Source organism: Lagenorhynchus albirostris, chromosome 9 (assembly GCF_949774975.1).
Source record: "Lagenorhynchus albirostris chromosome 9, mLagAlb1.1, whole genome shotgun sequence".
NCBI classification, from domain to species: Eukaryota; Metazoa; Chordata; class Mammalia; order Artiodactyla; family Delphinidae; genus Lagenorhynchus; species Lagenorhynchus albirostris.
In genome coordinates, this window is record NC_083103.1 from 38132258 (window position 1) to 38156988 (window position 24731).

Genomic DNA, 24731 nt, shown 5'->3' on the forward strand with positions numbered 1-24731 from the left:
GGAATTTGGGTCTTTTGAGCATTAGCCACCTGTTCTCCTTGCTTGGCACCTGCAATAAGCGCTGCACTTTCCTTCATCCCATCCCAGTGTCAGTAGATTGGCTGTACTGCATGCAGATGAGAGGACGCAAGTTTGGTTCGGTAACACTAGCAATGTTCCACAGTCCTGTGTGACCTGTCCTGGAGGCAGAACCTGCAAGTTCTCTCTCACAACCACCTAAACTCTTACACTGAACAAGCACCAATTTTCTTGTGCTCAGTAATGTATGGGGTGAAGCGGTGGTGGTTTCCTCTTCTTCCTACACTTCTTTTGGACAGAGGTCTCACCCTTCTCCCCATGCCCACTCCACCAGAAGATCCCCACCCTTTCCTCCCAGCCACCCAGGGAAGCAGGGGTGAGGAAGGAGGTGGCTGTGATCCAGGCATGCATGTTAACGTCTGATGGCATATCGACCCACCACAGAAGTAGAAGATGCAGCACGAATCCCCCAGGCGGCCCGCAATCAGGGTCTGGTCCTGGCGACAGCTGGGGACCGGCTCTGCCTCACATAGGTCTGGGTCACACTCTGGGGAAAAGACAGAATTTTGGCACTGGGAGCAGACCCTGCATAGCCACACCTGGACCCCCACCCTAGCTCTGCTTTACTCTCCAGCCAGAACCCAGTCCCCAGAGCTGTCCTTGCTCCCCTCGCCCGGCTGCAGGGCTTCCCTGCCCCTGGGTGGTAGGTATCCCCCCCTATCCCCCACGCTGGGACCTCTCACCACAGCTGTAGCTGGGGCAGCAGGAGTCCTCCTGGAAGTGGGTGAGGAGTCGGTGGCCTGGGCTGCAGGTGGGGGCGAGGCCCTCACACAGAGTCTGGTTACACACTGGCCCAGGGGCCACAGGGACTGTCACCTGGAGGCTGGGACTCCCTCAGCCTCCAGCAATGCCCAGCCCCTGGACACCTGGCCCCCAGTACTTCCCCTAGCCTCCAGGACCCATGTTCTTGGAAGGGGCCTCTGAGGGTCACACAGCGTCCAGGACTGAGACAGAGCAATCAGAGCAATCAGAGTTAACATTCATTGAGCTGGGCCATATGCCCACTGCTGTTCTACTAGATCAGTATCAACTTCTGTCATTCTCATAACGACCCAGAAGGTGGGTACTATTATCAGCCTCATGTTACAGAATTGACCGAGGCACGGAGGATGTTAAATGATCCCCTGAGGTCACAAGGCTGCAAGGTGGTGGGGGGAGCATCCACCAGGCTGCCTGGCTCCAGAGCCCGTGCCTTTAAGCCGTGCCCCACGCTGACTCATAGGGCACAGCTCCCCTACCCCACCGCAGGTCCTCCACTCCCCCCAACACACCCCCATAAGACATTTTCATTTCTCCAGGTCTTATCCTATCCATCTAGGTTAAGAGGCAGAGCTGGAGCCTTTTAACCATCTTACAGTTGAGGTCTAGGGAAGTGCAGGGTGGGACTCACCGCAAACAGTCCCCAGGCAGCAGGGATCCTCGGTGGGCAGGAGCAGAGCCACCTCCCCGAAGCGCGGGCAGATTTCAGGGCGGGGCTCTGGGCAGCCTGGTCCCACTGGGACGATGGTGTCCGGAGCTTGGCACTGGTGCTGAGAGCAGCCACTGAGGGAGCTGTTCCAGGTCTCCCCCAGGGCCCGCGGCACCCCCGTGCTGTCCGTGCAGGCTGCGGTGGGCATGGCGGGGTGCAGGGGACTGAGGAAGGTGGGGAGACCCAGACTGTCCCAGGCCAGACCCTCCCTGGGAAACTGACCACCCCCAGAGTAGACCTGGAGGGATGCAGGGGGCCTCAGCCATGGGTAGCAGGAGGGTGAAGGAGACCCTAGGTTGAGGAGAGGGCCCTGCCCAGGGTGGGCAGGAACCTACCGCACTTCTCCTCGGGGATGCAGAACCCCGAGCGGCGCCGGTGCAAGATAGTGCCCTCAGAGCAGACACAGGCCTCGCCCAGCACCTGGCACTGCTCTGGGTCCAGCGGGCCCAGCAACCCATCCTGGCACGTCTCAGGGGGCTCACAGGCTGCCACACATGCCTGGTATGTGGAGTCGCTGGGGCACAGGAAGGCTGCAGGGGCACAGCAGCGGGCACCAGCCTGAGCTCAGACCCCAGGCAGAGTGAGGAGGGGGTTCAGAGCATCATCTGTGCCTCAGCAGACAGTGCAAAGGGTTTTAGTGTCATTGCCTCCTTCCTCTAGATCAGGAGCCAGCAAAGCACAGCCCACAGCCCAAATCCAGCCTGCTGCCTGTTTCTGCAAATAAAGTTTTATTGAAACACAGCCACACCCATTCATTTACCTCTTGTATCTGGCTGCTTTTGTACTACAAGAGCAGAGCTGAGTAATTGTGACAGAGACCATATGGTCCCAAAAGCCTCAAATATTTACTATCTGGTCCTTTACAGAAAACATTTGCCAACCCCTTGCTATAGATCAGTGTTTCCAAACTTTTTTTTTTTTTTTTTTTTTTTGCGGTATGCGGGCCTCTCACTGGTGTGGCCTCTCCCACTGCGGAGCACAGGCTCCGGACACGCAGGCTCAGCGGCCATGGCTCATGGGCCTAGCCGCTCCGCGGCATGTCGGATCTTCCTGGACCGGGGCACGATCCCGTGTCCCCTGCATCGGCAGGTGGACTCTCAACCACTGCGCCACCAGGGAAGCCCTCCAAACTCTCTTGATTGTAAAAACTAGATCTCACGTTGTGGTCCAATATACACGTGCATGTAAACAGTGCTCCTCAAGCCACTATAAAAGAATCACTGAGAGCTTTTGCAACACCATGGCTGGGATCCCACCTCGGACCAACTGAATTAGCATTTCTGATTGTGGGGTCCAAGCATGAGTACTTTTTGAAGTTCCCTGGGTGATTTCAAAGGGTAGCTGGGATTGAGAATCACTGATATATTGAAACAAAAAACCTTTTCACAAGACAACACTTAATCATTCTAGGTGCAGAACACACGAGTATTTTTTATTCTATTGCATTTTAAAAATGCTGATGCTGACGCCCAAATCAGTGGGTATGCTGATTTCATACCCACTGAGTTGGGATCCACAGTTTGAAAAGCACTACTCTAGATGATTTTGTCTTTTCATCTTCTATCTGTCTTATTATAGGTGTGGCCTTCCTTTGAGCTGTTTCCAGCCTTTCTGGATGTGTTCACATTTATAAATCAAAATACTCTAGGCTGGTCCACCCCTGCCTACCCGACTAGTGCAAACCTAATGGGGGTGGGGAGGAATGGCTCTCACGTCCATCCTCAACGGAGGAGAGGAGAGATGAAAAGAGAAACATGACTAGAAGTTAAGAGAAAGGAACTAATATTTACTGGATAGTAATGTGTGATGGGCCTCTGTGCGGCACTCTGTACACATTATCTCATGTCATCTTCAAAACGACCCTCAAAAAAGTGCTATGACCGCCCCCATTTTACAGAGGAGACTCAAAGAAACTAAATAATCAACATAAAACATGTATTTGATGTATTTATATAAAGTATAATAAAAGTTAAAATTTTTAATTTGTTAGTATGTTTATAGATTTATTTAGAAAATATTTATAAATTTATTAATTAATAGCCATTAGTGAGTGAACGACTAATTAAGTCTGGGAAAGCCTAGACCTGGACTCAGGTCTGTGAGCCCTTCTCCCACTCTAACAGGGGTGAGGGGTGACAGTTACAGCAGCCATGGAGGAGAACCCCCCCCGCCCCTCCCCTCTCCTCCCCCTCCCCCTCCCCTCTCCTCCCCCTCCCCTCTCCTCCCCCTCCCCTCTCCTCCCCCTCCCCCTCCCCACCCCTGCAACTCACGGCAGTAGTCGGAGCGTCGCCACTTGATGCACACGTGGAACTTGTGGCACATGGCCACGTACACGGTCAGGGCCACGCAGGGCTGCTGCAAGTACTTGGTGTCCCGGATCCACAGCTCACAGAATGACTCCGGGGTGACCTGGGCCGTGCATCAGATGGTGCTGCCTACCCACATCCCCCATATCTCAGGGCTCAGCTCCTCCCAGCCCGGCCCAGGGGCAACACGGACTTTGGCAGGCTCCCAATCTGTCCCAAGATCAACACCTCTAGGGAGCTTGCCCCCTGCAGGTAGATGCTGCCATTCTCAGCCCAGGAGGTCCCCCCATGCTGGACCCAGGTGACACCTACAAAGCTGTGGCAGACGCTGAATGTGTGATTGGACACCATGCGAAGGCAGGGAGAGCAGTCGGCCGTGGCACAGCTGTCCGGGCGGAAGCGGGTCTGGCCCACCGAGGTCAGGGAGCTGGGCACCTGCCAGCTGTCCAGAAAGGGAGCAGGGTCCTCGGCCTCACCCATCACAGAGCCATCCTCCAGGGTGAGGTCATTGGCTGCGTCCCCATCACAGATACCTGAAAGGGGCAGAATTACCCCAGTGGCCATAATAATCACCACTCCCAGGTCCCCAGCTGTCACACTGAATATTCCTCACAATAATTCTTTGAGACTGGTATCACTGTTATCCCCATTTTATAGATGAGAGAAATAAGGTACAGAGAAGCTAAGAAATGCACTGTGTAAGAAACTGTCTTTGTTTAGGAAATACACACCAAAGTATCTAAGGATAAAGGAACACAATGTCTCAAACATACTTGCAAATGGTTCAGAAAAAATGCATTTATGTAAAAGGTATATGCATAGAAAAATGAATATATAAAAAGGCATATATACGTATATAAATGCATATATACACGCATATGTATATATATAATATATACATATATATATACATGGAGAGAGAGAGAAAGAGAAGCAAACAGGCAAACCGTGAACACTTGGTAAATCTGGGTCAAAAGTACACAGGAGTTCCTTATACTATTTTTGCAACTTTTAAGTTTAACGTTATATCAAAATTAAAAGTTACTCCAAAAAATCTGCTTTAGCAGAGATTGCTAGCTAATTATAACACCTGTTTCCTCTTCTTCCTGGGCGGTCCACTAGCCTATTTCTCCCAGGCTATCCCGTGGTTGGTGAGACCATGTGGTAAGTCCCCACCAATGGAACGTGAGTGAAGGTGATGGGCACCACTTCCAGGTTGGATCCATAAAACCTGCCCAGCTCTTTCCCCTTCTGGGCAGTTGGACGCTTGTGTTGAAAATGGCAGAGCCACAGGATGGAAGGAATCTCCATTTGGGAATTTACGTGTGCAAGGAATAAACTTCTATTGTGTTAAGGCACTGAGACGGGGGCAGGGCTGAAGTTTATCTGTCACAGCTTCTAACATGACCTTAACCTCCAGCTTCATCTCTCACACTCTAGGCTCCAAACACACACTTCCCTGCCCTTGACTTTGCTTATGCTGCTCCTTCTGTCTGAAACACTTTCTCAGAAGTCCTTCCTTCACGGGCCCCTCAGATGCACCGTCCATGACTGTCCCAATTCTGTGTAACAGGTTCAGTTTGCAGGTCTGGTTTGCTCTCTGAGTGCAAAGATTCATTTTCCCTTATAGTCTCACTCTCTCAATATTCCCCCAAGTTGCCTAGCAGGTGCCCAAGATACCAATGTTAGTCTGGATAAAATAGAAGTAAATTCGCTGACTTCTGCTCTGACACCTCCAGGCACCAATTTCGTGAATATAAAGCATGAGTTACTACAAAATCCTCAGATTTTTATCAACAGTCCCAATGGTCAGATTTTTGGTCTTGGCATTGAGTCACTGAAGGGTGTCACAAAGGCATCCTAGGGAGGAGCTGGCCACCAGAGGCTGACCACAGCACTCTGCATCAGGCACAAATAGAAGGAAAAAATGGTGAGAAAGGGATAGCAGAGGAGGTGGGGATGGTGGGGTGTGTGTGTGTGTGTGTGTGTGTGTGTGTGTGTGTGTGTAAGGAGAGATGTTTGTGCCAGTAGGAATGGAAGCTTCATAAGACACATTTTGTCTTTTTTGCCTACTGTTCTGTCCCCAGTGACTGGTACATAGTAAATATGTGTTTATGTGTTGCACAAATGAAAGAATGAGCAGGGAGCAGGCTCACACGTGTTAGCTCATGTGTAGAAGGCATTTTGAACACAGAGGCATGACTGTGAATGAATAAAATGGGTGCAGATTTACGGATGGAGGGCATGCAAGTATGTGTGTGTAAGTATTCCTATGTCATCCATCATCATAATCACAACTGTTTGTCATGGAGCACCTTATGGGGGCCCACATCCTTCTGCACCTGCAAGGAGCAGCAGTCCACACTTAGACTCCTCCTGTACCCCTTGTTCTTATCAAAATACATCCAGGCCCTTAAGGCATGCTCTCTGCAACCATGCTGCGGTCTGAAGAGCACTAGTTCTGTGTTGTGCAGCTCTGCTGTGTGATCTTAGGCAAGCCACTTAACCTCTCTGAGCCCCCTTTCTTCTTTAGTTCGATGGCCATCCCTCAGGGCTATTGTGTGGATGACCTGGAATAAGTGAGATCAGAGTGTAGAAGTGTTTTGTGAAGTGCCCAGGCATATGCAGACAGGGAAGATTATCTGGTGTTAGGAAGCGATCAGGGAAGCTGACAATCTCGGCTGAAGTGACAACTGGCCAAGGCCAGAGCCCTGCGCCATCTCCCTGCTGGCAGCTTCAGCCACAAGACATTAGGTCTCTGCCCTGGCAGCTCTGCTGGTCCCACCTCTGGCCCAGCACTCTGTCCCAGCTTTCCCTGTTCCAGGGGAACCTGTGTCTGGGGGCAGAGGTGGATCCAGGAAGCATCCCCCTCCCCCCCAGCTGGGTCCCACCTCACCGCAGAGTCCACGGCCCTGGGGTTTGCTGGCTTTGCTGGCCTCCAGGATCATGAGTCCTGAGCTGTGGAGCCACTGGATCTGGATGTGTGACGGTGTCCGGATCACATACATGTGGCCTGTGTCCTCAATTGTGAACCCGTACCTGCTCACAGGGGGCCACACAGGCTGCAAGTCCACAAACACCTTGTGGGGGAGGGTGTTCAATGTGAGCACAGCTTGTCTGCCTGTCCATCCGTCCCTCCCTCCCTCCATCCATCCATTTATCCAACTAGCAGTTATTAAGCATCTGCTACATGGCAGGCTCTGTTTCAGGCACACGCACCCAAGACACAGTCCAAGTGGCATGGAAAAGTTCTAAAAACATGTTATGAGCACAAAACAAGGAAACAAAAAATGCAACAGCTGGAGGCAGGCGACATCTACATGCCCAAAAAATCCTGAGCCCTTCTAATCACTCTCTTTTTTTCTGATTCTGCTCAGATCATTTCTTCTGGGAGACTGACCCTAAATCCCCAGCCGCTGGGTTGGGTACCCCTTTCTCTGGGGTCTCCCCAGCTCTGTGCTGTCCTTGAAGACAGATTTGTTCCCTCATCAAGGCCCTCCATGGGCTGTGAGTTTCTTAAGGGCAGAAACTGTGTCTCACTCACCTTTGAATCCCCGGCACCTGCCTTTGGGCCTGACATGAATTGGGGGCTCAAGCAATGTTTGTTAAATATGCAACACTTTAAACTCAAAACTACAACCCCTGCTACTTACAGACAAGGTTAAATTTGTATGTATTATTAGTTTTACTATGTGGAAATGGGAGATGATAATATTAGGATTTTTAAATATTTATAATGACTTCATACCCTCCCATCCAAGAATCACTGTTTTATTAATCACTTTGCAAATTATCCAGTGCATAAACTACTGTGTTGAATAGAGGAAGCCCTAGCCCAGTAGTCGGAAAACTTTGACCTTGGGCAAGTCCCTGGCTCTCTCAATCTAGCCTTCCGAGCTGTACAGACAGGGCCATGGGCTCCACGATGCTGGAGCACCTGGGATGAAACCCAGGGAGTTTTATGCTTAAGCCTCCATCTCATGGAAAACCCACTGCCCTAAGCCTTGTTCCTGGGAGTCTCACAAGGTGTGGCCCTTGTGTTCAATGTTCAAGAGCAGATTCTAGTAACAGGGCTGCAGGTCTGAGCTCAGGAATAGGTGGGGAGAGCCGACACTTTGGGACCTGAGGAAGAGATGAGTCAGCCCTACTCACCCTCCCCCTGGGAAGAGCTAAGGCAGAGCCTTCGGGGTGGGTACCCCACAGAGGGTGGGCTGTAGCTGGGCACCAGCCTCCTTGACAGAGGTGGGCTTGATGTGAAGCCGATGCAGCTTAGTGTGTTCACATGGCCTTATATTTTTGTAAAAATTGCAGAAGTGAGATATTTTAACCACAATCATTTAAGGCTACTGTCTCTTGCCATTTAACTTCTTTTCAGTCGCAATATTCCTCCTGGTACACTTCCTCCCCTGACATTAAGAGTGGCCACAAATATTCTAATTAAAATCACCTCCAAATATACCTCATTTTGCATTATTTTTCTTTTAGAGGATCCCTCCCTTCCCTTACTCCCAGTTGTGAATAAGCCTCAAAGCCCCTCCTCCCCTGATGCCCCGCCCCTCGCCTGACTGCTGCCCTTCCCTGGGGGCTTGCTCTTTGATGCACTCACCTTCCGGTTGAAGCGGTCAATGGTGACCTGATGGGTCAGGTGAGTCACATTCAGCATCACCAGGCAGAACGGCGGCCAGTTCAGGTGCCCCTGCAGAGAGAACCCAGCCCTCATCTACCTGGAGCCCTGCTGCCGCCTCCTCCTGGGGAGCAACTCTTCCCCCGCAACCCAGCCTCGCCTCAATATGCTAGGGGCACCCACTGGGGCTGTGCAGATGGTGCACAGAGTCCCACGGAACATTCTGCTTCCACCTGACCTCCTGCAAGCCCCCCAGAAAGCTGCCTCCTTTCACCTGGCTCATGGGAGCATCCTAGTAGGCGGTTCCCTGCAGCCAGCACCCTTGACCACAGGCCATATCCTAGGGGTGGCATCCCAGCTCCTCTGCATTTCAGTGCCTCTCACAGGGGCCTAGGCAGCTGGGAACGGTGCAGGCCCCAGGAAGGGCCAGGAGGTGGCGCTCCACTCACTCTTTCCCCAGGCGCTGGTTCCAGAAGAGCCCCATGACTGAGACAGACGGAGCTGCTGCAGGGCCCTCTTCATCTGTCCTCGCCTCTGATAACCCTCAAAACCCAACTCACTGCTCAATCTCCCCTCCAAACCTAGTCAGGTCCCAAGGCCCCAGCAGGAAGGGAAGCCGGGGACAGTCACCAGGTTGGCACTTTTGCAGTCGAGGACGTGAACAGTGACCATTTCATCGGGGCTCTGGCTGAGGATGTAGATGGCCTCCTTGAACAGGGCTACATAGCTCCCGTCGAAGGTGACAAAGCTCAGATCAGGGAAGATTGAGCACCGGCCTGGGGAGGGCAGGGACGAGAAGAATAAACAGATGCCCCTGGGGCCAAGGCCACCCAGGAACATGAGGCCTTCTCCTGGGTGATCCAGAGGCCTTGGGGGGCTGGACGGTCACACAGAGATCAGAGGTCACAAGGGTAGGAAATCTGCCAGGTCAGGGGTCAGAGGTCCCACAGGGGGTTCATGTCAGGGTTACCCTGAGGCTGGAAAGCACACAGGAGAGGGGCAGAGATTGTGCCGGGTTCAGGGTACGAGAAAGACATGGGAGGCGCCCGCGGACCCCACGACTCACAGGCACACTCCCAGAAGGGGCAGCAGTGGTCACCGCCCACCCTCACTGCGAGGCCCAGGACCCCACAGCTAGGAGGCGCAGTGCCCTGGGGACAGTGCTGGGACTGGTTCACTCGGATCAGTTGGCCCTCCAGGCAGATGTGGCGGACGCAGTCCTCCTCGGCGATTGGCTGGGGCACAGGGTGGAGGAACAGCCTGAGCGATCCCCTTGGGACCACGGTCACTCATTCCCCTGCCCCACCTACCCCCAAGCCGTGAGGGCACAGATCCTTACCCCATAGGTTCTGGCAGGTAGGGGATCCTGAGGTACAACGACAGGGGAATGGTGCCTTCATCCTCCCTCCACCCACCCAACACACCACTGGGGGCCTAGGGCTGGGCTAAGAGTGAGACTGGGGTCAGGGGACTGAGTCCCAGAGAGTCTGCACATCCACCTGGCCCTGCAGAGAGTTCTAGGTACATAGCAGGTCCGCTAGCTCAGACTCGTAGAAACCCAAGCACACGCACGCACACACAGTTTATCTCTTTTCTTACAAACGCACAGACATATACCACCTTGCAACACCACACGTCACATGCACAAGAACACACACACAGACAGATAAGCATTCACATGGAGTCCCATACACGTAAACACAAACGAGTTCACACACAGCCCCATATGGGTACACACATACATGCAATGCACACAACAGCACACTATGCTGTCACACCAAGCCGTCCAATGGGCCCCTGGGTCTCAAGTGGGGCATGGAGGGATCTGCTATGGCATCAGAGGCACAGAGGAGTTTGGAGAATTTGCAGGCTCCAGGAGCTTGGGGCAGGGGTCAGGATGGTGACTAAACGGCCATCTGGCAGCCTGGAAGCTGGCTAAGGAGACGCCGCCGCCGACCTTGAGGATGTGAGAGCACGATGGTGTCCAAGCCCCGGGGCACAGGAGGAGGGAAGGCATGGAGGGTTCACATACAGGGGCAGAACCCAGACAAGTCACTCACGACACAGATTTCAGGTGTCCTGGCTTCAGTGGTGGTGGCCAAGGACACGGCCGGACCTGCCGAGATGCTCTGGGCTGGAGCCGAGCGCCCAGACTGCTCGGTGGTGGCCTCTCCCTCCGGCTCTGCTTGGGGCTGAGGTCCTGCCGACGTGCCATGCACCTCAGCCAGCTGCGGGAGCAGAACCAGCGAGCTCTCTCGGGAGGCCGTCCTGGCTGAGACTCTGCTCAGCGGGTAGGACGTGGGCACCAGTGGCACTGTGCCAGCCCAGGGGCCCTCAGCCTCCGTCACCAAGGTAGCAGCAGTGTGGGCCACAGCAGGCGTGAGCTCTGTGGGGCCCCCCTGGGCAGAGCCATCTATCCAGGTGGGCTGAGACACTTGCTCGGACAGGATGGCCATCTTCTCCGTGGTGCTCTTCCGTGGGCCAGCAGATACTGTGGAGGCCGCCCCCCCAGCCAGAGCCACAGCCACGACCCCAGAGGCTGGCAGCGTGGCCCCCAGAAGCAGGTCTGGAGCTGTGCCTGTTGCCTGAGGGACCACATGACTGGGCGGGTGCACCTGGGCCAGGACAGCCTGGGTGAGAGGCAGTGCGGGGCTGAGTGTCCGAGCAGGCAGAGTCGTGGCCACGGCGGGAGATGTGGCCTGTTGCTGCAGTGGAGGGGGGATGGCAGAGACGCTGGGGCCGGGCGTGGCCACTGGGGCGGACGTGCCCACCTTGGCCAGGGGCAGGCTGGTGTCGGGAGGCAGACCAGAGAGGAGCTGGGGCTGCCGAGTTGACTCCAGAGATGCGAAGGGTGTGGCCCCCAGCCCACGAGCGACTGTGGACAGGCTGGCGGCAGTTGCAGGCCCCGAGGGCAGAGCGGGAGGCCTGGCGGTGACATCCAAAGCGGGGTGGGGCGGGGCCGTGGGGAATGGGCTTGGCAGTGGGGATGCTGGTGGGCCCGTGGCCTGGCTGGGCCCAGGTTGGACCTTCTCTGTGGATGGCGCTGTCTCCACCATCTCAGTCACCAGGGGACTGGCAGGAATCTGTTCTGCGGCTGTTCTAGACTCAGCTGGGGGTCTGCTGGGACTGGAAGTGCTCTGGGACTGTACGGGACGGGGGATCCCTGTCCCCGTCACGACCTCCGTTATTGATGGTGTCGGCAAAGCCTCGTGGGATCCTGAGGAAGTGGGAGGCCTGGAGGTCACTGCAGGGGAAGCCACAGGCCTGGAGGAGGGACTTGCGGGCAACTCCAGGCTCGGGGAGGGCTGGAGGGGTGTCGTCTTAACAGGCAAGGAGCCAAGGCCTAGGACCGTCACGGCTTTGGTCACGAGAGGGAAGCGAGGTGCAGGGGGTGACGGGGAGGAGACTGTGATGTTGACGCTTCCCGCAAAGATCACAGTCACCCTGGTCGTCTCCATGGCACCCGCCCCCATGCCTGATGTGGGCATCTGCTGTGAAAGGGGAAGGGATGAGGGCTCTGGGACACGAGGGGTGGCCAGGTGGCTGGCGGTCACTCCCGTGCTGGCTGGGGCCTCTGTGGGGTGCTCAGGGACGTTGGATGCAGTGACCCCCGGTGGCTGCTTCTGAGTGGTCTGGGTGGGGCCTGGAGACAGAGCTGGCCCCTCAGTGGCTGCCACGGGTGGGTTCAGGGCCATGGTGAGCGGGATAGCTGGTGTGGGTGCTGGCCTGTGGGATGGGGCCCCGGGAGCTTCCTGTGGAAACTGCAGCTCCTCGTCACTGGGGCTGGGCAGCTCTTGACCGGGAGGCAGGGTCTCGTTGCCAAAGGCCTCCGTGGGAACCAAAACCATAGGCTCCACACCTGGGGCAGACCAGAGAAGAGGCTCAGCCAGTGGGGCGACTGCTGCCGCAGGGGTCATCACTGGGCAGGGCTGTGATGTGGGGCTCCTGGGCTGGCACCCTTGGTGAGGGGGGTAGGCAGCTTCTGACAGCTGGTCAGGGACTCTGTCACGTGGTGTTAGATGGCCCAGAGAAGTCAGCAGGTCTGGACCCTGTCCCACACCTCAAACCCTGAGCCCAGAGCCCAGAGACCTCAGGTCTAAGTCTGGCCGCATTCTCAACACATGACCCAAGCCAGTCCCTTCCCCACATGGGCCTCATTTTTTCTGTGAACTGGGGGGAAGGGACCAGATGAGGTCCCTGCCTGCTCTAGAGTGCTCTCCTTCCAGAGGCCCCTGTGCTGATCCTGTTTCACCAGGGACCCGGGGGGTTTACAGGTCGAAGGAGGGATGAGAAGTCCAGGCCACTCACAGTCCTCCAAGTAGACGCATCTCTGTGTGACTTGATCCAGGACCCTGGGGGTGGGGCACACAGGCACACAGCCTTCCACCCTGAGGACAGAGCAGGGGGCCAGTCAGCGGTCTGGAGCACCAGGAGGGCCACCGCCTTTCACCTGGACGGAGCACAGACCTCATCCTTTCTCATGACACACGTGCGTGTGTGTGCATCTCATGTACACACTCACATGAACCTCCGTGGAGACAGCATGTACAGGAGCACACATACCCAAACACACATGCTGCACACTCCTGCCCTCAGACTGAGAGGAAAACACGAACAAAGTCTGGTTATGTGCGCAGTTGTGCCCACACTCACAACATGCACACGTGTCTCCATTTAGGCGCATTCTCACGTTCCTCCTCCACACCTGCAGGACTCAAAGCCATTCACGTGGATACATATATGTCCACACAGTCCGCCAAAACATCAGTGTACCTTCTGCACACACGCCCAGCTGCACCAACACCCAGATGCATGCAGCTCATACGCATGCACATACACACAGCTGTGTACAGCTGTGCACCCACAGCTACCCTTTGTACACCCACAAGGCTCAACTATACACACATGTGCACAAATTGACATTCACATATGCCCACATCAGGCAGGTTCACTCTGGTTCACACACATCCCCATACCCAGTACACAAAACATACCTACACAAGTACATGTGAATACACACGCACCACAGTACATGCTCATGCCTAAACCCACAGACTGCATATAAACCCATTCACTCAGGTGTATGCTCAAATACACTGAGGTACACACCTTGAATCCACGCCACCTCACCTGGGCACATCCTGGCAGCTGGCTGCCCGTGGGTCCTGGCAGGTTTGGAAGCAGGGGCTGGCACAGGCATCGTAGTGCCACTCACAGGTGGGGTAGGGAGCCCCCGAGCTCTTGGCATCTGGAAAGGTGCCCCAACCCGAGACAGTGAGACTGAGCCCCAGCTCCTGATCAGGTGCCAGGGCACAGAGGTCATTCCACCTCAGCCCATGCCCACCCTGCTCCGTGGAAGAGATAAATGGACTCGTGCAAGAAAAGTGAAGACTGAAATGAGATGAAATGAAACAAAACAAAATCAGATCAAATCCAACCTGAGGGGAAACCATATTCCTGAGAGTTGAGGTCGGTGGCTGGGGGATCTTTGGGTCGGGACTCTGGGAACTTGGTGGAGGGGCTGAGGACTGGGGGTGGGGTGGGACTATGGAATGGGCAGTTGGAGTTGGGCTTTCAGAGGCGGCCAAAGAAGAGGCTGGGACCCCTGATCTTTCCATAAGGCTGCCTTGTCACCCTGACCTATGGGAACTTGGTGGCCAGGCTTGCCCCCTTGTTGGTAGCTAACAATAATAATAACAACAACAGCCAACTCTTAACACCAAGCACTACACTCAACATTTCACAAGTATTTACTCATTAATCCTCACAATAATTCTATGAAGTAGCACTATTATTATCCCCATTTTACAGAAGAGGAAACTGAGCACAGAAGACGCCGGGAATATTAAACTTTCCCAAAGGAGATTTCCTCAAAAAAGGCCTTGTGGCCAGTGCCTTGACAAGTGAAGGATCCTCAGGGAAAGTCTGGAGCCCGCGGGGGGCTTCGAGGCAGACAAGACCCCAGACCATGTTGGCACGAGCGATCAGTCTCTGAAACCACGGCCTGAGCTGGGAGGTGTGGGCAAGCTCCCCAGCAGGCTGGAGGGAGCAATCCCACCCGGGCAGCCCCATCCTAACGAAGCCCCATCCCCAGTCCCCAAACTGCTGCTGACTGTGAAGAAGCCTGCTTTTATAGGATCCTTGAGACCAGAACTAGGAACTTACATCTGGGGAGCACCTGCTATGAGCCAGGCCCAGAGCAAAGCCCGGGAGATACAGTCAATCCTCACAACAACCTTCTGAGGCAAATATCCCCGTTGCACAGATGAAGAAACAGGGTCAAGGAGAGGGGGGCTGGGGCTCCTCCAAGTGCCAAGGACCGGGATCAGGACTGTCTGCCTTCAGAGCCTGGGTGTCTTCCAGCAAGGGACACAAGTCCTGCCATCATAGCCAGTGATGAATCTGTCCTGGGTGGGGTTCACTGGTGGACTTGATAGGTGACCACTGAATGTGAGAGTGAGCTGGCCCAGCCCTGGGCTGGGAGCGGTGGGGAATGGTAAATGAAAGGCTGACTGGGGACATATTTACACATGTGTACCTGTAAATGGATCCATTCATACAGCACGGGGGCCCTCACAGGCACAAACATACATGTGCATGTGCAGGACAGAGAGGCCAGCCTGGAGCAGTAAGGAAACTGTGATCGCTGTCTCCAGGGTTTAGGCAGAGGACTACTTTTGGGGCTCACCCACCTGGCAGGGAGATGGCAAAGCCCTGGAACCCACTGGTCTCAGCTGGAAAGGGCACGAAGCTGCCCCATCACCGCCCAGGTTCTTGGGCCTCTCGTGGGAGCCAGGGGGGCTGTGGCCTCCTCAGGCTGTGCCCCAGGGGGCAGTCTTTGAGCTCACAGGGCAGGCATGCGCCCCGATCAGCAAGAAACCTGAGCCTGCGGGCTGTCAAGCTGCGGCCACAATGACCGCTTTTCTCGCTTCCACAAAGGCCGCCCTATTTTTAGACCTTGTAAATGGCCTGTGGGAGTAGGCAGGACCCAGGAAGCTGGCTGGGCCCCAAGTCACAATGCCCAAGGCTCCCTAGGCCACCAACAAGGAGGCCGGGCCCCCTCCCATCTCAGGGGTGGCACCCATGTGGCTTCCCTGTGTCAGGAGAGTGAGGATCTCGTCTCTTGGAGGCAACTGGAAGGATGAGGTGGGAGGGGAGCTGAGTCAGGGGCGGAGGAGCTGAGGGCGATGCAGGGTGGACACCTACCCAGAAGGCGGAACAGCGTGCCCCGGCGGAAGGCCTCCGTGTGCTCGTACAGCCGGAGGGCCAGCACTGGGCCCAACACGTAAAGGAAGGCCCCAGGCTCTGCCAGGGACTCGAGGGCCACCAGGCCCGCACGCCACGAGTGCAGCGAGAAAGAGGCATGGTGGTGGAAGGCATCGCTGGCCTGCCACTTGGCCAGCTCCAGAGACCCGTTGGCCATGACGTGGAGGAAGAAGTTGGGTCTGTCCGCTGCCTCCAAGGATATCACATCTGGGTCTGCAAAGAGCCATGAGGGTGAGGTCAGCAGAGAGAGGTCTGGATGCGGGGAGGGGGCAGACACCCAGGCACCGTCTGCAGTCTCAGCGACTCAAGACTGGGTCCTGCTCCTCCCAGCCTGCCCGCCTCCCCTCAGTCCACCCACCTCTGCCTGCTGGCTGCCCCTCGGCACATACCACCTCTACCCGAGGGAGGGAAGGTTGGGGGTTAAAGCCCCAACTGCAGAGCCTTGGGGAGGTGGCTGAACTATCCCCTCCTCCCTCCCTCCCTCTCTCCTTCCTTCCATTCCCTCCTTCCTTTCTTCCTCCTTCTTTCCCTCTCTCCACCTTCCCTCCCTCCTGCAAACATCTCTGAGGCCCCTCCGTGTACCATGTGCTAGTCTAGATGCTAGGGATACAGCAGTGAGTAGGACAGACAGAAACGGCTGTCCTGGTGGAGTTCTGTTCTATGGGACGTACTAGACAAGCTGGGGTTTGCTGATTTGTCAGTTTTCTTGGTCCCACTCCTCACAGAATCCCAGAGAGTCAGAGCTGGGGGACCTGAGGCTGAGCCCAACCCACGGCAGGGAGACTGCCCCAGAGGTGGGAAGGGGCCTGCCCAGAGGCCTAAGAGCTGGGCTCCGCTGTCCTCTCTCCTGTCTCCACACTGCTGGGTGGATCTCCCCTGCCCCCCACCACAGGGCCCTGCAGGGTCAGGGCCCAAATGCACAAGCAGGTGTCCGGAGTCCCTGCCCGCCATGGCTGGCTGTGCTGTGGGCAAGTGAATTCACGCCTCCAGGCTGTGAGGGACAAACGGTGTGTGAAAGGCCCAGCACAGGGCCTGGTGTGTCTCCCCCTCCCCCCATCACCCCTCCACCTCGTGGCCCCAGGAGATACTGCACAGAGTTCCTGTTAGACCTCCCTGGGCAGCTGTGAGAAGAAATGAGGTAACTGGGGGAAGAATTAATTCTTCATGTCAACAACAACTGCTATCGATCAGGACTTAACTCTGTGCCGGGCACAGTGATGAGCAAGCTCTCTACCCGCTGCTTGTAGTAAATTCCAAGAGAGCACTGTGAGGTGGCGAATTCATTCATTCAGCAGCTAACACTACTGAGGCCCCCACCAGGGGCCAGGCACTGTTCCAGGCACTAGGGACGCAATAGGGGACAAAACGACAAAACCCCTGTCCTCACGGAGCTGACATTCAAGTAGCGAGTGGTGGGTGGGGAGTAAACATAATGAACAAGCAAATTCTATAACACGTTAGAAGGTGATGACATTGTCATCCCCATTTTACAGATGAGGGCGGTGAGGCCTAGAGTCACACTGACGGTGGGAAAAGGAGGCAAGATTGGAGCCCAGGCTCTTAACCACTGTGCAGTCAGCCCCAGGGATGGGATCCAGGAGTGGGCATGGGGCAGCCCAGGCGGGTAGAGTGCTGAGTCCCTCGCTGGGTGACCTCAGGCAACTCACTTCCCCTCTCTGGGTCTCGGCTTTCTTGTTTGTGAAGACTGGAGTTGGCCTAAATCAAGGTTCTCAACCATTTGTCCTGAAGTCCTCCTAATGGGGGAGAGGCTGAATGCCAGACCTAGAGGTACAGCTGTTCCTCGGTACACCCGCCCTGGTACCAAAATCCAAGGATGCTCAAGTCCTTTACATGAAATGGCCCAGTACAGTCATCCAACCGCATTCGTAGGTTTCCATCTGAAATTCCACCCGCGACTGGCTGAATTCGTAGATGTGGAACCGTGGATACAGAGGACTGACTGTACAAAGTCTTGTGTTTTACCTTAAATAATCAAATGATTTTTCACCTTCCATTTTCTAAATTTTATTTCTCTTTTAATATCTCTGTTTGGGAGGAGCCTGCCAAAAGTGACAGCCTGGTTGCTGTCACTTGCTAGTGATGTCCCCTTGGGTAAGTTACCTAACCTCTCACATCTGTAAATTGGGAAAATAATAGCACCTACCTCCTAAGATTGTTGTGAGGGTTAAATGACTTATTATTTATGAAGCACTTAGAACAGTGCCTAGCACACAGCAGGTGCTACAGAAGAGTGAGATATTATTAATAATAAATCAGTAACCTCCTCCAAAAATCTTTGAGTAAAATTGATACTCCAGGGAGATGCACCAGGTTGTGGCTTGTGTCCCTTTAGTACATCCTATAGGACATCAAGACCAGGACATCAAGACCATGAGAGTGAGAGGCTCAGGCCTAAATGACTGCTGAAACTTCCTCTCTGTGACATCTTCTGCTCTCCATTTCTTCCCATCACAATCTTACGCATCCTTCAAGGCCAAATTCAAGGGACACCTCCCCCACGTAGCCACCCCAAATCTTACCTGGAAGGTATGTTCTCTTCTGCTGTCCAGTACTCTGGGCACAGCACAGGGAAGGAACACAGGATGGGGTGGGAGTGGGAGCCTGGGTCCTCACTGGGCCCTGCCCCCAGCTGCCCAGGAGACCCAGGTCTGAGATGGAGGCTGGCCTTCACAGCCTCTGGGCATCCCATCCACAGTGACATTCTCCAGGCCCAGGCTTCTCTAGGGTTTGCTTAACATGCCATAAAACCACTGGAAAATCAACACCCCCTCTAGACTAGACCTTACTTACTGGGCTAAAATACTGAATGGAGAACAGAAAATTCCCACTAAGCAGATGGTCCATTACATCTGGAAGGTTATAAGACACCCTTCCTTCTTCAAGCAGGACCACACAGATCTGGGGGTCAGGAATGTCTAGGGAGGAAGTGTTCCCTTTTGGGGCAGTGGGGATGCTCCTGGCCCTCCTGTGGCCTAGTCCCTGGCTCCTCACTCCCAGGTTACCTCGTGCAGTGACGTGATTCCTCCTGGCACCCCCTACTGTACCCCCGGCTCACCCCACCATGGACATCCCCTTAGCTGTGCCTGGGGTGTCCCTCCCCTCCTTAAAGCCCTTCCCTGGCTCCCCACTGCCCTCAGGATAAAGATCCACTTCCTGAGCTTGGCTTACAAGTCCCTTCCTGGCTCCTTTCAACCCTTCAAGGGACAACGCTTATTCTAAGAAGCCTCTGCTGACTCCCCAGGACTGAGTTAGGGGCTCCTCCTTCCCACAGGCACTGTAACTGCCTTTGACGTGTCTGTCCCCTGGATGGGACTGCGGACTTCTGGTGGGCAGGGGTCGTGTCTCTGATGCCACTGATTCCCCAGTGCCCAGCTTGGTGCCTGGCATGGGAACAGGGCTCAATGAAAGGGAGGGGGGCAAGGAGAGAAGAAGGGGAGGAGGAGGGGAGGAAGAGAGAGAAAGACAGGACGATCCTCGTAACTAGATAAACCACAGACCTGAGAATCTGAGAACTTAAATTCTTAGGCTGGAATGAACTGAGATGTGTGTTGGTTCAAGATTCCGGTCGATGCTGGGATTGGCTTCACGGACCATCCCTGTGATTAGGGAGATACTGACTAGATGGGACCAACAGGATTTGCGGGGAGAAACCCTGATCAGTGATCACAGTGACCACACACTGGGACACACACAAATGGCCACAGAAGAGGAGGCTTCCCAGCACTGGTGAACTGAGGCCTTGGCTGGCCCAGCGCCCAACACAAACACCACCGGCGGTCACTCCCCACCGGGCAAGGTCCTGCCACCCCTCAGGCACTACTGAACTCTGAAGAGAAGATGGTGCCCACTACAGCTAAGCCCTTTAGGTCTGCTGGCAGTCAGACCCAGGAGGCTGGCTGGTTCCAGGTGTGCCTCAGTCTGTGTAACCCACCAGATCAGGACTCAGGACCATAACCTGAGCAAATCAAGAGCCCACTCCTCCATTCACAGGAGAAGGTCCCACTGGAGTTAATATATCAGCCAGCTCCCCTCTGCTATTTACAGTCTATCTAGTCTTAAAAAATAGAGAGGAGAAGTGGGGAGGGGGGTAGGAAGAGGGAGAATAAGAAGGAAATTTAGGGGGAGGGATGGGAAGTCATCGTTATTGCCACCTAGCTTTTCTGGACAGCTGCTGTGTGAAGCAAGGTCCAAAGGGACATCTGGACCTTGGCCTCTCTGGTTTTTTCAAGAAGAAGACAGAAGGTGTTTCTTGAAAGAGGCTAAGAGGCTGACCCAGAACCCTGTCTCAACTGGGAAAGGGGTGCCTGTTGGAGCCCCACATTTCTCCAGCTACTATAGCTGGCTTAGGGTCGTAGCATCCTCCCCTCCTCCAGCACCTGCTTACCTCCACCAAGTGCTGGAGTGGGGCCAGAGGGTGGGCCTTACCGTGGGCCTTGGCCTTGTAGAGGGCAGCCGTCAGCAGGAAGTCCACAGTGTCCCCCGGCGCCACATCCTCTGCTCTCACTAGGACTATGGCACTGCCTGCCGCCTTCATGGCCACCAGGGCACCTCTGGCTGCCAAGCTGGCCAGCTGGTAGGGGCCCTTACCTAGTGCTGGAGAGAGGGGGCCCGGTCATAAGCTCTGCCGCCCTGGGACTGTGCCCGCCCCCCGTCACTACCTGCCCAGCCCTGCCAGAAGCGGGAGGAGAGAGGATGCTAAAGAGTTCCTCTTGGTCACGTCCCTCACGCCCGGCCCCGGGGACCTTGATTCCCATGAAAAGGAAGGGACGGGAGCCCCAGGCTGCCAGCCCCTGATGGGAACTGACCCTCTGCACAGCACCTAGATCACTTCACAGGAAGCCTGGAAACAAGGCTACCCCTGGGGGGCATCTGGGCCCCCCAAACGTCTCTCCATGGGCCTTTCCCCCTGCCTCAGACTCTACCATTCCAGCTGCTGCGCTATTCAGAGTCGCCTCTGGGAGAAGATGCCAGACCTGGTCTCTCCCCACCTGAGGTCTGAAGGGTAAAGGCCAGGAAGCCTTGGGCTCAGCATTCGTGTTTATCTATTTATTTCAAACATGTGTCACCTCTGTGTCTCTTGGGTTCCTGCGGTGGTCGGTTGTCAGTAAGCTGGACAGGGGCATGGGTTTCCTAGACCACTGCAACAGCCTCATAACTGACCTCTCAGCCTCTGGTGTGGCCCGCCCTCCAGTCACCCTCCTAGCCACACTCCCTTCGGCGACTCCTCAGTGGCTCCCCCTTTGTTCTCAGGATAGACTCCAAGAGCCCAGCTTGATTCAGGGGCCCTTCACGCCCCAACCCCGGCCACTGCCACACTGAATTTCTCTCGCTCTTCCTTGTAAGAGCTGTGCTGTGTCCTACCTCCTGTCTCACTCGCGCTGTCCCACCCACTCAGCGCAGTCCCCCCCCCCACACCCCGTTCTGTGCCCGGGGCCAACGCCTCCTCAATCTCGGGGGCCCAGCTCAAATGTCACCTTCGTGGTGAAGCTCTCCCAGCACCCTCTCCCACCGCACGCAAGCGTCCTCCCTCCCCTGTGCTCCAGCGGTCTTGGAGCACGGCTCATGCCGATCACAGCTCTTATGAGGAGGGTCTCGATCGGGGGTCCACGTCTGTCTTCCCTACCAGACAGGACAAAGGCAGTGCTGTGCTGGCTTAACAGTCAGCTATCACAAAATGAACAAGCAAACAAAACCCCATTTGGTAATGTTTGCTGATTTCCGTGAATAAATACTCCCACCAGTGGTCAACTTCAAACTACCGACTGAATGTGGAGAGAAGAACACACAGTGGGTTCTAGAAAGCCAGGGTGGGCCGGCTCCAGAGCACCACTGGGACAGGTCTCATTAACTGGTGAATCCCCAGCGCCCGGCAAAGGCCTGGACCAAAGAAAATGTTGGTAGAAGAGCAGAGTAAGAATGGGTGGGAGGGTGGGTGGGCGGGTGCAGGATGCTAGAAACAGCTTGTCCTTTGCCAGTTACTGCCACCCAAAATGCCACAGAAGGGAGAAAACTCTGCTCAGAGCTGTCTTGCTGAAATGTCTTGCCTGGTGTCAGACAGACCCCGTCTGTGCAGGGACTGCAATCCTCCCGTTGCAGATTCCTGCCGTCAGGGGTTAAAGGTTTGGGCCATCAGGAGCCCCTTGAGGCTAGCATGTTGGTGGGACTGCAGGCACTGTGAATGATCATGTTGTACCCTGGTCCAGCCCTCAGCTCACAGATCCCCTAACTGGCATCCTTGTCTCTCTAGTCAGTCCCCCCACTATTTCGCCCACTATACTCTCGCCAGAGGACGTTTCTCAAACCAAATCTGATGATGCAGTTATGTGAGGACGGAGCCTTGGGCCTTTACCTGTACAGGCCTGCTCCTGGCAGGATGGTGCCTGGAAGTGGGGGCAGAGGGGACCTCAGAAGTCAAAGGTGAATGGCACCAGGGACTTGATGAGTATCTAATTCTGCCAACCTGGCCCCACCGCACAAAGATCGGCGCTGAAAACTACTCCTGGGCAGCCCTCCAATCCCACCCAACCCCAGTGATTAAATTGACTCATGGATTCTAACACTGGTCATTAACCTCCCTGGGGTCTTTAGTCATGACCTGGTTAATGCAGAAGTTGGAGCATAATCTGGTGCTCTGCAACACTGGCTAAACTTAAAGATGAATCTGACAGGCTGTGCCAGACTGTAAGTCTCGCCCCAGCAAAGGAAGAGCAGTTTGCATTTGCCTTTGCCAACTCAAAACTTCAGGAAACCCAAGACAATGTCCTGTGGGCCTGATGAGCTAGATTATGAAAGCTATGGGGCAGCACGTTGGTGCAAATGGGGTTTTCACTTCCTGGTGAAGCTGCCCCGCATGAGCACATCCCCGGGAAGCTAGCCTGGCCTGGGCTCTGGACAGAGGCTGCAGGAGCTGCTGGAGGCAGAGTTCCGGGGCATCCCTGGGCCCTGCACTGTCAGGGCTCTGTCTGCATGACTGCTCCTCCAGGGCCAGCAGGGCCTCAGGATGGCTGCTACTGTTGTGGCCCCAGGGCAGGGATGGCAGTGCCCCAGCTTTCAAGGCTCCACCTGGGGAGGATGAGCTTACCTTTGTTAAAGAAGTCACAGTCATATGCTGAAAGAGAGAGAACAGAGACTTCTTGAGAAGCCTGGAACAGATGCGCAGGGCCAAAGCCCCATCCCAGCTCTCTCTCCTTCCCCAAGGGCTGGACCTGGCCTGTCTCCCAAACGCCAAGATTCAGACATGGTCATTAGATCCAGATATCTTAAGGTGCAGGAAATACAATGGCTCCCTCTCTGTGCCCCTAACACAAAGCTCAGAGCCTGGCCCAGAGTAGGCATTCGGCATGTACCAAATGAATGAATGAATGAATGAATGCTGGGACAGAAGAGTATGTTTTGTGTGACCTCAAAGGGCAAGAATTGAACCAAGGAACGGAAGCTCCAATCGGAAATGTTGTGGAAGGTCCTGGAGGAATGGAAGCACAAGATAGAAGTCGGTCTTTCAACAGCTTTGAGTAGGAAGGGACCCAGCGCCTCCAGAATCCAAGCCTTTTTCAGGCCCCTGGGTGCAGTCTCCATCAGGTTTTGATAAGCTCCTCCAAGTATGTGCTCCATACGCCCCCTAGTGGCGCAGCACAGCACCACAGCTTGTTCCCCTGGCACGTAGGCCACGGATTCCTGAGTCCGCTGGGATAAGCTGGGGATTTTGCAGGGGCCACCTGAAGCCAGGAGCAAGACCATGAGAAGCCAGTTGACCGAGTAGATCTGGGACAAAGGCTGAGGAGGGGTCTCCCTCACTCACAGGCATGGTCTGAAGACAGCCACCAACTCCACCCCACACCCCCAAAGCCCCATGATGAACACTATTCCTTTGCATTTGGCATTGCCCTCTGGAAACGGCACCAGGAATCAGTAGACTGACCCACCACGTGGCTATGGGTAAGTATGTGCTTTTCCTCACTTGTGGACTCAGAAGACTGAACTCGAAAATTAAAAGATCTCCAAGTACCTGGTTTCAAGTGTGTACCAGGTTAATGGGAGGTCGCCCAGAGAAGTCGTCAAAAGCCAGCTCTCTAGAGACCCGCAGACCTGGACTGAAATCCCATCTCTCTCACTCATCAGCTGTGCATACTGAGACAAGTTTCTCAACCTCTCTGAAATTTAGTGCCCTCCTCTGTAGGATGGGGACTACCACTACCATCTGCCCCACAGACTTGTGAGGCCTGGACTGGGGTAAGGCAAGTGCTCACCTCAGGTGCAAAATTTAGGGGGACCTCAAAAATCTCAGTAATCAGGATATGTAATATTTTAATACAATTTTTTAATTGCAAAATTAATGCAAAATATCCATGATGGACAAAATATCAAAATTTTAAAATAGACAAGATCAGTGACAGCACCTTGCTGAGCCATACTGGAGCCTGAGGCAAAAGGAAAAATCAATAATATTGAGGCTGTCATTACTTAAAATTGTGATATTTTGTTCATCAGAGATGTTTCTGCATTAGTTTTGATTTCTTTTTTTTTTAATATTGCCTTAAAATATTGCCTTGGGGCTTCCCTGGTGGCGCAGTGGTTGAGAGTCCGCCTGCCGATGCAGGGGACACAGGTTCGTGCCCCGGTCCGGGAAGATCCCACATGCCGCGGAGCGGCTGGGCCCGTGAGCCATGGCCGCTGAGCCTGCGCGTCTGGAGCCCGTGCTCCACAACGGGAGAGGCCACAACGGTGAGAGGCCAGCGTACCACAAAAAAAAAAAAAAAAAAAAATTGCCTTTTTTGGTACCCCCTTAAATCTTGTGCTCCAGGAACTGGCCTCACTTGCTTCACCCTAGGCCTGAATATTAAGTGAGTTAATGCACAGAAGGCACAGGGCCTGGCACACAGTAGATTCTCAGTAAACGTGTGTTCCCTTCTCCTTCCTGAAGGATTTTTATCAGAGAAGTAGAAGGAGAAGCAGACTGCATGAGGACCCA

The 24731-nt window shown here is 54.7% G+C and overlaps 1 protein-coding gene across 1 annotated transcript in view; it reads right to left on the bottom strand.

Annotated features, from left to right (window-relative positions):
• OTOG (otogelin) overlaps window positions 1-24731 on the bottom strand; it is an 86986-nt gene that overhangs the window by 12612 nt on the left and 49643 nt on the right. Inside the window, exons 31-46 of the mRNA XM_060157768.1 lie at window positions 22845-22871; window positions 20189-20356; window positions 15683-15955; window positions 13607-13724; window positions 12785-12864; window positions 10537-12335; window positions 9543-9711; window positions 9107-9252; window positions 8459-8548; window positions 6749-6932; window positions 4165-4385; window positions 3817-3955; window positions 1882-2076; window positions 1469-1681; window positions 762-866; window positions 458-565 (exon numbers count right to left, since the gene is read on the bottom strand). Of these exons, the coding sequence (XP_060013751.1) occupies window positions 458-565; window positions 762-866; window positions 1469-1681; window positions 1882-2076; window positions 3817-3955; window positions 4165-4385; window positions 6749-6932; window positions 8459-8548; window positions 9107-9252; window positions 9543-9711; window positions 10537-12335; window positions 12785-12864; window positions 13607-13724; window positions 15683-15955; window positions 20189-20356; window positions 22845-22871 (4035 nt within the window). The remainder of the gene's footprint in view (window positions 1-457; window positions 566-761; window positions 867-1468; window positions 1682-1881; window positions 2077-3816; window positions 3956-4164; window positions 4386-6748; window positions 6933-8458; window positions 8549-9106; window positions 9253-9542; window positions 9712-10536; window positions 12336-12784; window positions 12865-13606; window positions 13725-15682; window positions 15956-20188; window positions 20357-22844; window positions 22872-24731) is intronic.